This window comes from Magallana gigas, chromosome 5, assembly GCF_963853765.1.
Source record: "Magallana gigas chromosome 5, xbMagGiga1.1, whole genome shotgun sequence".
In the NCBI taxonomy this organism is placed as follows: Eukaryota; Metazoa; Mollusca; class Bivalvia; order Ostreida; family Ostreidae; genus Magallana; species Magallana gigas.
The window spans coordinates 30984606-31000959 of NC_088857.1; the positions used below are offsets into that span (position 1 = coordinate 30984606).

The following is a 16354-nucleotide window of genomic DNA, read 5'->3' on the forward strand; positions in this document are numbered from 1 at the left end:
AAAACCAACAATTGAAATTTTTAAAACTAAAAGAGATTTCCATGCATATGGTCCATTGGTTAAAATTAATAACCCTTAGAAAACATTGATACAATTAAAGTAGCATTTTTGCAAAACACACCACATGAAAAAAAAAATAAGGATAAGTTTTATTTAACTTGACCTCGTTAATGCAATAAAATGATAAAACAAAAGACAGTTCGACGTGTTGTTGATCTTATCAAGGGGTTTAAATCGTGTCACAATGAAACAAGCCACCCCTAAAGCACCTTAATACCAACCAACCCCTAACTCCATTTTTTGTGTACATATCTTTCCGTTTGTGGAATCAAAACATACAAATTATCCTAATGACGACGATTCTAGTGGAAGAAACACACTGCGAATGACGGACAAACAAAAGCAGGTTGCTCGTGGGATAGTGCAAAAATGGCGGGGTAAGTGAAGACAATTCAAGCGAAATTTTAAAAAAAATGATGACAATATATGTGTTTATTATAATATGTGAATATTTATGTTTGTTCATTAAGTGATGATATCTTTAGATAGTTCTGATTTATGTTGTTAATTTTGAATACGTGTATTGAAAATAACAATAAAAACAAATCAATTCAATAACATTAACAGACAAAGCAGAAAAAACAGACCAACAAAAACAGATTTACCTTGGGATAGCTCAAAAATGGCGGAGTAAGTAAAAATAATTCAAGCGAAATTGAAAAAAAAATGGTAAAATGATGATAATAATAGTGTATATAACGTTTGAGTATTTATGTTTGTTCATCAAATTATTATATCTCTTGATACGATTCATATTGATAATTATACAGAAAAAACACAAAAAACCCAAGACAGGGAATATTTGGATTCCAAAACAGGAACATACAAAATGAGAGAATACAGACCCAGATCGCCTAACACACCAAAACTCCGCGAATATAAACCTAAATTCAAAGAGGTCGGAATTCGTGAATATGTGCCAAAATCCCACGTGACCGGAAACCAGTATGTGACGTTACGGGAATACGACCATACTTACGAGGTGGAGCCACCCGATGATGATGATAGACCTATGGTATGTTTAGTACTTATGCTTCCGTGCGGGGATCCAGAATTTTGGGGGGCGAGACCAATTTTCGGTAACTTTGTGCATAATTTATTTAATCCCCCTTTTTATGATGTATTTAAATTAAAAAATGGACCTGAATGCAGCGATAGTTTTCAACTTTGAACTGTTATAGCTGCCTTATGGTAAAGGACTATATATGATAAGGGACTAAAATGGCCCCCTAAAATGAACATCATCATTTTACTATCATTCTTTGTTTTCTTAGTACAGATATGTATGTGATGTGTTTACATAATATTCATTTTGGTTCAAGTGCCCGCAATTTAGAAATATGACATTGTAAAGACAACCTTTTCCCGCCATTTTGCATTCTTAGCGTAAAACATATGGAACGCCAAATTAACATATATTCAAATATTTGTACCTATCTTCAAATAATTGTACCTATCTTCAATTAATTGTACCTATCTTCAAATCATTTGAAGATAGGTACAATTAAATTAAAGATAGGTACAATTGAATTAAAGATAGGTACAATTGAATTGAAGATAGGTGTAAATAATTATACCTATCTCTAAATAATTATACCTAGGTACAAATGAATTATACCTAGGTACAAATGAATTATACCTATCTTCAATTCAATTAAAGATAGGTTCAATTCAATTAAAGATAGGTTCAATTGAATTATACCTATCTCTAATTCATTTGAAGATAGGTAAAATTCATTTAAAGATAGGTACAATTGATTTGAAGATAGGTTCAATTCAGACATATCTACAAAGGATTTGAAGATAGGTACAATTCAATTATACCTAGGTTCAAATCGTTTTGTGTATTGTTTGAAATAATGAACGCTCCCTTGAAGACATTTCAACATGGAGGGAAACGAGGGAAGCACCAACAACCTCTCTATTTGATGGGGTATCAAGTGAAAATAAAGATAAAAAATATTAAAATCATGCATTCTGACTGTATTATGGTCTAAACGTTCTACATAAAACAATTAATTTAAGAAATGAAGATAATATTTTTTTTATTGATCGACGTGTCGCATTGATGAAAAAGTTTTCCGGTCAATTTTTTCTTTGATACGTCGATCAACAGAAAAATTATCTTCATTTCTTATCATTTAATAAAACATTTTCAAATCAAAAACTTTGAAGTGTCATTGATCAAAAATGTAAATAATGTAAATGAAGCGTCGCGTATGAATACAAAACAACAACAGCAACAATATTCAAAATGGATGCGGCTTCATCTGATGCAGTACTATACAGGGAGTATTCATTATTGCCAATATTTTAGTAATTGAAGATAGGTTCAATTCAATTGTACCTATCTTCAATTCATTGCAGTTGTACCTATCTTCAAATCAATTGTACCTATCTTCAAATGAATTAAAGATAGGTATAATTGAATTGTACCTATCTCTAATTCAATTTGAAGATAGGTACAATTGAATTGAAGATAGGTACAATTGAATTGAAGATAGGTACAATTGAATTGAAGATAGGTACAATTGAATTGAAGATAGGTACAATTATTTGAAGATAGGTACAAATATTTGAATATATGTTAATTTGGCGTTCCATAAAAACAGCTTGTTTTCAAGCAGTTTTTCCTTCCGAAAACATAGAGCGCATTCTTGAACAAATAAAATATTTTAATCAGAGATGTATCTAGCCAAGACAAATAAGTGACAAAAAATTTTTCCTTGTTCAAGCATGCGCTCTATATTTCCCATTCGTAAATAGATAAGAAAAATGCCAATTTTTGGCTGATTTTGATTGAATTATAGAAATGGCGTCACTTCTGACGTCATATACTGCCAGTGAGTGCAAACAAATCAAATAAATAGATGAAAAATATATTTTATATCAACTCTTCTAAAAAATTAGTTAACATTTTATTGTACCCGAAACACTTAAAAAATGGCAAATTATGGGGGCCAAATTTAACTCTTATCATATATAGTTCTTTCGTATGATATTAAATATAATCATTATATACAATGGTAAAATCATTATATGCAGTGGTAATAACATTATACACAGTGGTAACATTATTATATACAATAACTTGACTTGTAACATCATTATATGCATTGGTAATCTCTCTCTCTCTCTCTCTCTCTCTCTCTCTCTCTCTCTCTCTCTCTCTATATATATATATATATATATATATATATCAGTTAACACATTGGTAAAACTCTTTATGTAGTGATTATATCATAACATTACGTTGTACTACCAATATAATTATATCGTAGTTAATCCATGTCATGCAATGATCAAATTTGTATATGATTGGGTAAAGTTGTTACATGTATACACATTGATTTAATTGTTTTGCATTGTGCTTTTATCATAACATTAAGTTGTAATCACCTCATGTGCAGTGGTAAACCTACTGTACATGTATGCAAGGAAATATTCGCCCTCGTTGTCAGCGGGCGAATTTTAGACTAGGCAAATTCCAATGCCTTAAATTATCTCTCTTTAAACACAACTATGAGCAAGCTTATTCAGCACAAATCGAAACCGTTTAAAAGTAAACAAGAGTGAAAATATCAAGGGCGAAAATAACCCTCTATACAGTATTTCAGGTGCAACATCTTAACACAAAATGATAAGGTCTTGATACCTAGAAGATTTGCTTTAAAAAAATCATTGTGTTAAGTTATGACATTATTGCATGCAGTGGTAATATGACAGTATAAAATCCTTCATTAAATACATAATAGGGTTTTATAATTATGCTGGTAACATTTTTATAATGAATTGTCATCGAAGAGATTGAATTACAATCGTTCATAAGTCGTTTTGTCAAGCAAAGGTTGAAATTGATAACATACACATGATGCAGTCATTATCAAACTCAGAGCTGACCCGGCTCGGCTTGACAACCATCGGAGACCGGGTCAGGCTCCATACAAAGGTTATGGAATGATCAATCCACATCCACATCCGCACCGGCCGCCACACTGCCATAAGCAAGACTCCTGGTTCCACAAGTTCTCAGCGCCAATTAATTACGACGAACTCGGGATTTATTGTCATATTGTTGAATATATGGTCAAATCTTGGAATATATGAGAATTTCTGTGAGTTTTATAATATTTTTAAGAGTTTCATATTAAAAAATTTCAAAGTAGAATGATTTAAGAACTGTTGTTCAGGTGAGCAATGTGGCTTAGAGTTGTTTTCACTATAGTTAACGAATGTAAATTATAGTTTACTGTGAATCTATAATTATCAGCAAAATTTATCGTAAACGTTATTTGCAGACAAATAAACTTAAATTTTTATTCGTTAACTACAGTTTACAACAGTGAATTATAGTTTTAAAGATGAAAACTATAGTTAACAAATCGTTAACTATAGTTTGCGGTTTGTAAACTATAGTTGCCAGTCGATAAACCTAATTTATCAAATTTGAAACCATGTTTAGCTCATTTTTGTGATTTAGTGTGCCATATATAACAGAAGTTTCAATATATTTGGATTTACTTTTCATAAAACCAACAACAGTCTTTATACGTCGCTTGTTTTTGAGGATCCTTCACATTAGAACCATTTTAACAAGACCTTGGAAATTTAGTAGGACTAAGCTATCTATTTCTTGCGTCAAAACAAGTTAAAAATGACGCGGTTTCAAGCGAAATATGCACCGATTGCGTAGTCTTAGCTCAAAAGCCAGACACATCTTGTTGATTTTAAAGTGCCATGGCTGAGTGGCCAGCAGTGAAATAGACAGCAGGCCTACGTCACATTGCTTTTTGACACAACTACCCAAAGTCCAAGCTCTTGTTAAAATGATTCTATTTTATTTCCAGGGAGAGCCTCGGTTTTGTAAACCCTACAGAGCGATAGGCTCCATCAAAAGAACGTTAGCCTTGCTGTTTCCTCCTGTTCGTTGACACCACAAAGCGGAATCAAGTCAGATGTACATACTCCATTTTTTCCATAAACTAGTCCACCATTTTTTCCATAAACTAGTTCACCATATTTTCAATAAACTTGTCCATTGTACTATAAAATAAACACCGTAAAAACTTTTTTTGTGTGTTTTGAGCAGGAAGTCCAATTTTTGGTTTTCATGTGCAGGAAGTCCGATACAAAATCTCAAACTCCGAGAGATTTATGAAATTGCATGGCAAACTCGAAAAAAATACAATTCATAAGAAATATGAATTCTAATCAAGCCGAGAAAACTTTTTTATCGTCTTGGGAACTGGAAAATCTAAAAGAAGGCACTCATACTGAGTGTATTACTATGGAAGACATGGAAGAGAAAAAAATAAATTCTGTTACGAGTTATATCCTTGTGTTAATCTTACTTCCGTTGGTGGTTCTAGATGGACGAAGTTAGCAACCTTCTTGTATTATATATGTGGAGGGTCAGATTTTTTAAAAAATATTTGTTTTAGGTAATTTTGGGCAATGAATGTATAAATTAGATTAGAAATATATCATAAAAAGATAACTTAATAAAAAAAAAATAAAAACAAAGTCCCAGGGGTCTATAATCGGGGGGGGGGGGTCGGGGAGGGGGGTGGATTGGGGGGGGGGGGTCGATCCTGTCCTCAAGCACCTGTGCAAAATCTCCCAGAAAAGAAATCATACACTTAACTTTAAATATACGAACTTGAATTTTTTGTCTTGGTTGCACTATATATACACGCATATATTACATGTTATTTGCAATAAATGGGGTTATGCATTAGTATAATGCCTATACTGAATATCTACAGTACTGGTATACACGTATGCATTTACATGCAGTTTCCAAGGATTTACAAAAAGGCAAATTGCTAAACTGATGTCGTTTAATTTTGATATTGAAAAAATCTATACATTTCAGAGTGATTTGATGTTATATGTTCTTTCTTTGCAGTCGATTTTTAAAAATTGCATCAATAGAATCATTATCATTTTTAAAGACCTACCTAGAGATAAAATACACGAAAAACAAAAGAGGTAATTTTTTTGTACACTTCTTACTTACATTAAAAATTTAAAATTTATCAATTTAACAGTTTTGGCAGGTGCAAAATATCAGCTTGGCACTCGCATTACTGATTAAGGTAGGCTGTAGTTGTTTCAGCAAGGATAACTCATACCGAGATTAATTCTTCATACATAAATAGGGAGGCTGTTTGATCAACAATTGATATTTCTAATCATCTTAAAAATTATTACTCTTCTACAATAATCACAAATTGCATCGATTCTGTGTAATTAAAATCTTAATTTAGTATGATGTACAATTTGACTCTTATCTGTACTCGGAGGTAGAAAATACTTTGAAAGCCAGGATGGGCTATAGAAGTTCCAATTGGAAATGCCAACGACCCCTAACCCTAGCGCTTAGGAGCATAGCGCAATGCTTCTGCAAACTTTTTTTTATTTCAGAGATTATAAGTATTATAAGTAGATTAGTATTATCAAAGTCCTGGTTATTGGTTAAACAGTTTGCAATAATATATTCTGTAATTCTCGATATATTTGATACCAGAAACATGGTAAATACAGGATTAATGTCATAAAATATGGGCGATACATCGTTTAGATTTAAACTAGAGATGAAAAATATATCACCACACACACAAAGCATTTTTCAGACGACTGGTGAAATTCAAAATATACCAGTTGTTAAATCAAGAAAATAAGGGAGATATCTTTTTTTAGTTGTGGAATGTTTTAATCAGAAATATACACGATTGGCAAGAAATTAGCAGAAGATTGTCCATGAAAAAAAAAATTATTTGTACATTTCACATTCAAAAAGTTCGAACATCAACAGATCGAATTTCTACTTCAATTCTTTTTTCTTGGTGGCAAGAAAAGCAACTACAACAAAAGAGTAAGTGGTTTCTTTCCCCCCCAAGGAATGTACAAATTTTCTTGACATCTCAAAAGTGCAATATTAATGTATTTCTCTAGACACTAGATTTACTGGCAAGATTGATCAAAACTACGTATGGTAGCTAAGTTTTACCTGATAATTAAAATATACAATTAAAGATATGTACACAACTATATATGAATTATGAAGTTACCCTAGATGTGAGACAAAGTCATAATCTATAATCACACGTATTCACAAGTTGATTTTTCCCCAAATACTTACATGAATCACACAGTTATTTGTTGATTTATATACCAATTCAAGATAAAAATTTCATAAAAAAAAATGTGCAATCTTTTTTAACGCATCATAAATTTTTAATTGCAATGACAAGAAAATACTACTTCTCTAAAATAAACATAAAAAATAGTTTTGCATATGGAAAATGAATCAACATTATTATGACTTTTATATACCCTTTACAAAAAATATTCTCGTCTTGACGATATTAAATCTTTGTATAAAAAAAAAGTTCGGTAATACGTTAGAGCTGGACCCTAGTCACTCCAATGCAGCGCATGAATATAACGGTAGTGTGGTTTGTTCCACTGAGTACAACACGATATGATTAGAAAATAGTCCCTTGGTAAAGATGAAGTGGGTTTGGTTGATAATTATGCCGGATTCGAGCATTGGATTTATTTTGTAAGTATTCCGAATAAAGAAATACCCGAATGATTCCCATGACTATTTGGCGCTCACTGTAGGTGGACACAAGTTCCGGTTGTTGAAATCGCTTTCGGATTCCTCGGCCATTACCGAAGCTGCCTTCAGCTGAACGATGTCGCTGTGGGGAGAAATTCCATTTGACCTAGTTTCCAGGTCCTCTTGCTTTATGTCGTCTGGGTTTACGGCGACGGGCACGGCTTTCGGGGGTGAGGGTTCAAAAATGTGAGGCTCCTGCTTCATCATGAGGTCACTGTCATAGTTCATGCGTAATACGTCATTGTGCTGCAAGTGAGATGTCACGTGATTGATGGAAGGGAGAATCCCGTGCGAGTTGCCTCCGACCTGTAATAAGGCCGGGGGAGGGGAACTAAGCGCTGCCAACACAGAACTGTGGGTTTGGTAAAGGTTAAAGTTGGATACACTGGGCTTCATGTCCATACCTACGAAGACGAAAAACGTCATGTTAAAATTCATATAGGAACTTTAATTTTACATGTACATGTAATGGAAAATATTTTATGATTTTTCTTATTCTGGTGTCTTTTTGATATACTTATTATCTCAATTAACATATGAATACAGTTATGTACTTATTGATATAAAAAAAAACACCCAGTAAATGACACAAGAAAGTTTACCACTATCCAAGTTACCATTTAAAATATTCATTCTTTAAAAAATGACAATTGTTCAAATTACATTTCCTTGTTGAAAGTGCATTAATGCATGAATTGTAAATAATTTGTGACAGGTATGAAAATGTTTATTAGATATTCAAAGATTAAAAATACGTTTAAAGTAACCAAGTTAAGTGGAAACATGTAACCACATTTACAGCAAATTATCAACATTTTTTAATACTTCCGATTTTATTACTCGAACCCCGATCGTTTTCAGTTTAAAGAAGATGGGCAATTCCACGTTAAAATTGTTTATAAAAATCATGAGATCTTGAAATATAAATCAAACATTCTCACGCCACTTTAAATGTGTGCATTCAAAGAACATCACAGAAGCATGTAGATCATGTTTTGGTTGATTCCTTTGAATCAGACTCAATCTCGTTTTGCTGATCGTCTGGTTTTTAGTGAATGACGATTCCAACAAAAATATTGTGAGTATATAAAAATTTTTGAAACATCTGTCATTTCTGTCTTTATAAAAAACCTGATCGACTCTATAGAGAAGCCTGGGTTCCTAGACATAGGTTTTACGTAATAAACACTAAGCTTGTAAGAGGAGCCGCTACAGAATCATCACCTTCTGATAACTATCTTACAAATTTTCTGAAGAGAACGGATTGAAAATGAGCAAAGCGCGCACCTGTCGTATGGTTATCGCCAGGATCTGAGCGCGCCACGGACAAATCCAACAGCCCCTGGGAGGAAGGTTGCTGAGGGGGGTGGTAGGCAGAGGACACCTGGGGCGGGGTGTACATTGGAGGGGCAAGCGAGGGCTCCTGTTGGGGGTGATGCTGCGAATCCTTGGAGGGGGACTTGGATTTCCCGGGGGTCTTGGGTTTCCGTTTTCGAGTTTGGATTCCGTCTTTCTTCATGGATAAAGGCCGGTTCACCTACAAGGCACTTACAAATTAACGATTTGCACTTTTTGAAGAAAAATAGCTTATTTTAAAAAAAATTACTAGAATTTTTTTTTACGGTACCTGGTGCAGTTTGTAATACAGGCCGCATGCGTTACAGACAGGTTCTCCTTCGCCGTTACGTCGCCATAAGGTCGTGGTGGATGTATTGCAATTAGCACACGATAATCCCATCCTACTTCTGTTGTTGTTGTTCTGTAATAATTCAAAAAAATCTTTCTTTCATTTATTTTTCTTTTTATCATTGATTTAAGGAGGTTTCTCTTTTTTTATTTATGTATTTTTTTTTGGAATTTCTTGATTCTTAAGCATTGATATTTTTATAATAGCAGTGCTATAGTTATGTCATTTCTGAGCACAAAAATCGGACTCCCAACCCCGTGACTCAGAAATAAATATAGATCTATTTCAGATACCCCGCCGGGACAGCATGCACGTGTAAGTACCAGTTAAGATCTTCATCAAAATGCGCGTGTATTTCTTAGCAACCAATGATTACAAAATCCCCAACGGTACCCTTCATCGGGAGGAGAAATATTTCAGAAACAAACCAGGAATGAAAACAAAGTCGTATTTATTCTGAAACTCAAATAATTGGGTGTGTTTCCTCCAGAATCTTAACGCGCCGAAGTCATACTTTACATTTCTGCTTTGATTGACGAGCAGGGAGGTTTTATCTGATTTCAAACCCAAATCGCAAGGGGGTTGAAACAGGTCCAGCGGCTATACATGTACACACTTCCAACCTCAAAACTTACAATTCAGCATATATCAAATTTGTCTTGTGATTTAATACTTGCAATTGCCAATACACGTTAAAACACAAAATTTCATTAACGATTCATGTTTCTTTATGCAGTAGCACGTTTGAAACAACGCACACCCTGAAATGTCCCATGATTTCTATACACTTGACCAGGGAGAAGTCTAAATTGTCTGCGTCTCGGTTTTATGTAAACATAATTTCTGTTCATATACGCTCAGTTACACATGTATATTAGTATACTTCTATCTATGATACGCCGTTCTTTAACGGTTACTTGGGTATTGTTCAAGATATAACAAATTGTACTCACAATGCCGCTTATCTTGTCAAACTTGGCGTCGTCGATCCGTTTTATGGGGGGCGGCGCTTTCTCCTCCTCGGAGATGGGCGATTCCTGCGAAGGAAACAACATGAATTGAGAGTAGAAAAGAAATTCGTCCACCTCCATTATAACATTGGCCGCTATATCTCTCGACTCCGGACCCAAACAGTTCAGTTAAATCCAAGACTCAGCGCTCCTCACATAAAATGAGGATTCCTATATAGTGCTTAGAAAAGTTCTGGGGGCAAAGTTTACAATTTCAGACCGAAGAAATGGTGAGAAGCTGCACTCGGTGGTAAACCTCGGGGTTGAACTGAAATTTAATACCTTCCATGTGGACTTGCATCTCTTTAATAACATGGGGCGCCCGGCGGGAGAACGCAAGGCGGGGGATTACAAAATAAATACGGTCTATAAACCAGATGTTTCATCATTAAATAGCAATCCGTGTGTAAGTATGTATTTCCTCAATCATTGTTGAAAAAATTTATTCAGTTCTGTGATAGAAAATGCAGGAGTCGAAAAGATTTTTGCAAACTCACGTGTATTTTCAGAGCAAACAAGACCAGTTGTTCAAGTTCTCTCTCTCTCTCTCTCTCTCTCTCTCTCTCTCTCTCTCTCTCAATACTAAGTATATTCGATGAGAAATAAAACTACCTCGACTCAAACATGCCAAATGAAATACTAACGAATAATGATAAAATTCCAAAGCTAATCAATACTTTAAAATTGAGTGCACAGTTGTGTACTTAATGTGTACAGTCCCGTATTGAATTTAAAAAAAAGTTCAGGTATAGATGGACAGAACATGCTACATATGATAGATTCCCAGCACCAAAAACCTTAACCACCAAAAGACAATCTGCACCTATACCGGGCACGGACAGACAGACAAACAGACGATTACTTACTGAATGGAGGGGATCCGTGAGTGCCGTCAAAGCCCAAACAGGGGGTTGTTCGTCGTTAAGTATTTGAGTTAAAATCTGAGTGAATAAAAGGCCAGAAAATCAGGAAAAGGGGCACCGGAATAACAGTTATACACCATGCACACCCCAACACCAACTACGGGCACCATTTGGTTCAAGTGTAGAAAAACCAGTCGTTTATGACTTTATGATGAGCTGTTATTGACACAAGAATTAACTTCTAATAAAAATGCTGTGTCGGTCGGATAATGCCTTGTTTAAACATACTATGTATATTTACCAAACATTTCCTATTGGATTGAATTTCAGGAGTGTTTGAAAAGTCATATTTGCAAAACAATGAAATGACAGTCTCGATTCTCCCAAATTAAGAACATTTGATTGGTAATTGAGTTTCACGGAAGACTGACCTCACGGTTGGGCTGTTTGACTGGCGTTCTGGATTGCCCGGGGTTCATCTTGTGGAGCAGTCCGCAGGCGTTGCACAAATAATGACCGGTCCCGTCTCTTCGCCATAACGGAGTAGAAATGGCGCCGCAGTTGACACACTCTCGACATTCGTTATTGAAGTAGTCTTGGTCGTCTGCTAAAAAGAACATCATCTTTTTAAAATCCTGAAAATCTTTAAGTGCATAAACAAAATCAAACATTCTAAGTGGCACCTTCTATTTGATGGAAACTGTATAGTTGAAAGTCTCTATAAATCTATAGGGTCACCCAAAGGGAGGTTTTTTTTTTACCCCTCAAGAGGAAGCAGTTTTACACACTAATCCTAAAGAAATCGCAAACTAATCTTCGATATGATTCAAACGGGCAAACTTAATGGTGTTTTCATTATAAAATTCAAAATGAACTGCGATGTTTATACGTTATGAGATAGAGCATTGCTTCATCCGTGCATTCTGTGTAATATGGGTCTTATCTTCAATGATGTGTCCATGGGGTTGAGTGATCCTCACAATAGGTGTTTTCATAATTAGAATAAATCAAAAGAAGAGGAACACCAATATTGTGCTTAATCCATTTCTATTAAAGAAAGGAGCGGACCGACACAGGTGCATAAGTTTCAATTCCGCTATGATGCAATTTTTATCCACCTAAATTAAGTGACTCAATTTCGACATTATGAATCTGTTTCAATTAAAGTACACGCAAAAGAACTCTCTCTCTCTTCTCTCTCTCTCTCTCTCTCTCTCTCTCTCTCTCTCTCTCTCTCTCTCTCTCTCTCTCTCTCTCTCCGAACTACCTTTGACTTAACGAAAACACGATGAACATTTTCTCAATCTCACCCATGTCATGATGGTAAATTGCTCACTTTCTTTTCAAACTTACTTTCACACAAGAGACTGTTTTCTAGACGAATCTCCTAGACACTTTTGCAGCCCCACCCTTTCAAATTAAACAAACAAGCCACTTTTTCTTGAAAAGTTTTTTTGAGTTCAACTTCTTTGAAAAAGAAAAATATTCGATTTTTTGCTTTTCCCAAATCGTGATCGTGACATATTTCGCCTCACTCGTTGTCTGACAATGACCCCGTGTTATGTCGTCTGCCAGGGAACGCATGTGGTTAGCAAACCCAGTTCTGATAAGCTGGGAGTTTAAACATTTACGATCAATTGATTTCCGCGGTAGAAAATGTAGAAATTTCATTAATATGTGAGTGTTTTATAAATCCGAAATCAATAGCTGCCAGTGTTTGGCGAATGGACCCCTCCACTACACAGGTGACTCACAATTTGTGTCACGAAAATTCAATTTTACAAACAAGCTTTTAAGCTCTTTCGTTTTGCCGCAGTTAAGCAAAGAAGAATTTATGAGGGGCATAAATTTTTGAAATAATTTAATAAAATCAAACTGAAGGAAACAAAATGTCGAATATTTAGCTTTTCGGTTACACGTGTTTTATATTTCTACGCCTGGTTATCTTTTGATGATAACCATAATTCATGTTCATGTTAGAGAAATTGAAATTTATTAACATATCAATAAATTATACAGACAAATAATGTTGTTTGATTGAATAAGGGATCTAATAAATAGATATGAATCAAAGAACAAAAAGAATCCTTTATTTTTTTTAATAATGCATGTAGGCAGTTTTAGAATACATACATTAACAGTAAAGAGAAAAATGAATATCCCTGCACAACACCTATATTTGTTACTTCTCTCTCTCTCTCTCTCTCTCTCTCTCTCTCTCTCTCTCTCTCTCTCTCTCTCTCTCTCTCTCTCTCTCTCTCTCACAAACACACATTTCACAACATCTTTGTTTCATTTTGGATGTTATCTTATCAGAGTACACTATAGTCACAAATAGCAGTCATAGTGTACACAAATCTTTGATCCTCTCGGGATCAGGGTACGTGGGCCAGCGTGTCACACTGGGCTGTACTTTGTGTGTGTATAGTCCCCCCGACTTATCACTTATGTTGACAGCGTGTGTACAAACATGTCTGGATGTGATTATATTGGTACATCATATATTGTGTAAATGTCACAACAAATAAAATGATGAAATTCAATATTTCTAACTTATTTAATGGCGGATGGGTTTTGTTGGGTTTTTTTATGTTTGTTAATGTGGTTGCTGCATGTTGCTAAATATTTTTTTGGTTAAATATTGTTCTCGTTTATAATATTTATTATTACAACTTCCTGTAGTTTGACGTCAAGTTTGTTTTTAATTTAATTTTGTTACAACTGAAATATAAAATATGTTATAATGCTATTTTATAAGGGTTGTTATATTTTTTGAAATCCTATTTTTATGATAGCATTTGTTTGTTTGATATAACATTGCATATGCCCATATAGCAAAAATTTAGTTTCCCTTATTTTCAAATGTAGTTGAAATCATATACCCAATCGCCACGGAAACTGGTGACATTTTGTTCATTCGATTTTCTTTTTTTAAAATTGCACAGTCAAACTAAATAGCAGAATATTAGCAATTTTTCATCGCCTGCAAGCTCCCCTATTTCCCATTTGTTTTTTTGGTGATTATTTTTTAAGGGGAGTGGGTTACCTAAAGGTAGTATAAAGAAAGTGTGTATATTCCTAAATCCATTGAATCTATTCAATAAAATTTACTACGAATACGTTAAAAAGGAGAGACGTTTCTGCAAGAGTAAAAACCTGTAGCTAAAAGATTGCCACACAGCTACCCCTGTGTACTTGAGGTACCTACACAGGTATATCACATGACATATTCTACTTTCAAAAGTACTTGAACTTGGAGAAGTTGGATAATCAGTGCAAACATACTCGTCCTTTAGACTTTGAAAGTCCAAGAGCTTTCTGCTTCTCCTGCTATTCTCTGATAAGCCAATCGGGGGATTAAAACTTTTTTTGTTTATTTATCAGATTACAGAACTGAGTAAGATACAATATCAGATAAATGTATATCTGTATCTCTTGAGTCGTCCAATCATAAAGCAGAGAAATAATAAACATAACAATATATTTAAATTTTAATAATTAAAAAAAAACCATTTTCATCGTGATTTTAAAAGCAACGAGAAATATGTTCTGTTCTCTGCTGCAAAATTAACTTATTAAAATGTTAAAAAGCGTAGAAGAGCTGAAGTTTTAATCAATAAAAAATGTACATTTAGAATGTTGTTGTGCGAGATTCCTTGGTTGTCAGAGTTTTAACCCAGATAAACAGGTTCAAACGGGGGATTGCTACTTCCTTGCAAAGACCATAGCTAAAAACTTGGGTGGAAAAAAGGCTTCGGCTCTGTGGAGACGAGATTCTTACTGAGAAAATATTACTGTTTCTATGAAAAAGTCAGGAACAGAGGGAAAAAAAACCCCTTAGTGCGAAACTTTGAAGGAGGTTTCCAAAAAACAGTTTAACTATCATAATATTTGACCCTTTTAAGAGAGAACAAAAAAAAGATTAACGAAAAATAAATCCACCAAAAACTTTAACAATTTATTTTTTATACCTTAAAAGATAATGGTACCTTTGATATAATGTAATGTATTTTTCAATTTACATTTATTTACTACTGAACTTCATGTTTATATGACTTGTGATAAAATACAATCTAAAAATATTTCAAAAACCGTAACAATGTGTGAAAATATCATGGGTTTTAGGGCCCCCATCGGACGGACGGTTACATAATCTAGATTATGACCCATAGTTGTACTCCACGCGGTTTTTATCATTTTATGACCCTTCGGAGTCAAGGGGTTTTGGAACAATTAATAACCAGTAAACGACTTATACATTGATTATTCCATTTTTCAACAGACTGGGGCGTTTTGCGAGTGCGACAGATTTATAACAGTATGAGTTCGGAGGGAGACTTGGCTAGAGTCCTCGGGTTCCCATAAACTAAAGCATTTATAGGCGGGTATGTCAACTCTTGTTTACCGACAAACAATGAAATCCGAACAAGAACAAACAGACCAATGGCTACAGTTTCCAACACCCCACATGACTCAAAAAATCCAAAAAGCGGGGACAAGAAACAAAGAGGGGTCAACGTACAAAAATAATTTAACCTGAGATTAATGAATTATCAAAATGTTGATGTTCATTAAAAAAAATAGTAGTTGCACATGAATTTATAGGATCTCATCTTTCTACCTGTTTGTAAAATTATTATTCTTGATTTAGAAAATAATTCGAAGTTTTTTCCCAATTGTTTGTCATAAATGGACGCAATTACATTTGTCTTAAGCAGTTCGACTTGCAGTCAAAATAACATATATTTATATTCCTAGAAGCAGAATTAACGACGCAGTATATTCCACGTATAATGGGCCTGACATTACACGGGTGTACCCTGTTTATGGCATCTGGCATTACACGTGTATTGTCTTTGCCACTGTTTGTGTGTGTGTGTGTGTATATGTGTGTCAACAAGTATGAAATTTATTGCCCTCTTGAATATTCAAATTTAACTTTTATGTTTTATGTTTATTTACGTATTGTTATACTGAAACATACCGAAACAAAGAATGGGGGGGGGGGGGGGCACATAAACCTCTAGGGCTTCCCTGTGGTCGCGATGATTGTTTTTATAGTTCATGCTGTTTGGTCGGGTGGACTCTTTTATAAGTAATTATTAAA

The 16354-nt window shown here is 34.3% G+C and overlaps 2 protein-coding genes across 7 annotated transcripts in view; one reads left to right on the plus strand and one right to left on the minus strand.

Moving 5' to 3' along the window:
- The first annotated feature begins 105 nt into the window (after positions 1-105).
- Positions 106-5106, plus strand: LOC105338269 (uncharacterized). The gene is made up of 4 exons (XM_011443293.4): positions 106-437; positions 628-690; positions 831-1075; positions 4908-5106. Exons 1-4 carry the CDS (start codon positions 386-388, stop codon positions 4989-4991), a joined length of 444 nt encoding a protein of 147 aa, XP_011441595.2. The 5' UTR covers positions 106-385; the 3' UTR covers positions 4992-5106.
- Positions 5107-7292: 2186 nt separating this feature from the next.
- LOC105338270 (uncharacterized) overlaps positions 7293-16354 on the minus strand; it is a 12421-nt gene continuing 3359 nt past the window's right edge. For 4 of the 6 annotated variants that reach the window (XM_011443296.4, XM_011443294.4, XM_011443295.4 and 1 more), the window contains exons 3-8: positions 11679-11854; positions 11251-11325; positions 10328-10411; positions 9315-9446; positions 8975-9224; positions 7293-8091 (exon numbers count right to left, since the gene is read on the minus strand). In XM_011443296.4, coding sequence (XP_011441598.1) covers positions 7670-8091; positions 8975-9224; positions 9315-9446; positions 10328-10411; positions 11251-11325; positions 11679-11854 — 1139 coding nt within the window. In that variant the 3' untranslated portion in view covers positions 7293-7669. The remainder of the gene's footprint in view (positions 8092-8974; positions 9225-9314; positions 9447-10327; positions 10412-11250; positions 11326-11678; positions 11855-16354) is intronic. The other 2 variants (XM_034467945.2, XM_034467954.2) reach the window with 2 other exon arrangements.

Coding starts and splice junctions, on each gene's coding strand:
- LOC105338269 (XM_011443293.4), top strand. CDS start 386: ATGACGGACAAACAAAAGCAGGTTGCTCGTGGGATAGTGCAAAAATGG. Junction 691..830: donor GATAGCTCAAAAATGGCGGA/GTAAGTAAAAAT, acceptor ATAATTATACAG/AAAAAACACAAAAAACCCAA. Junction 1,076..4,907: donor ATGATGATGATAGACCTATG/GTATGTTTAGTA, acceptor TTTTATTTCCAG/GGAGAGCCTCGGTTTTGTAA.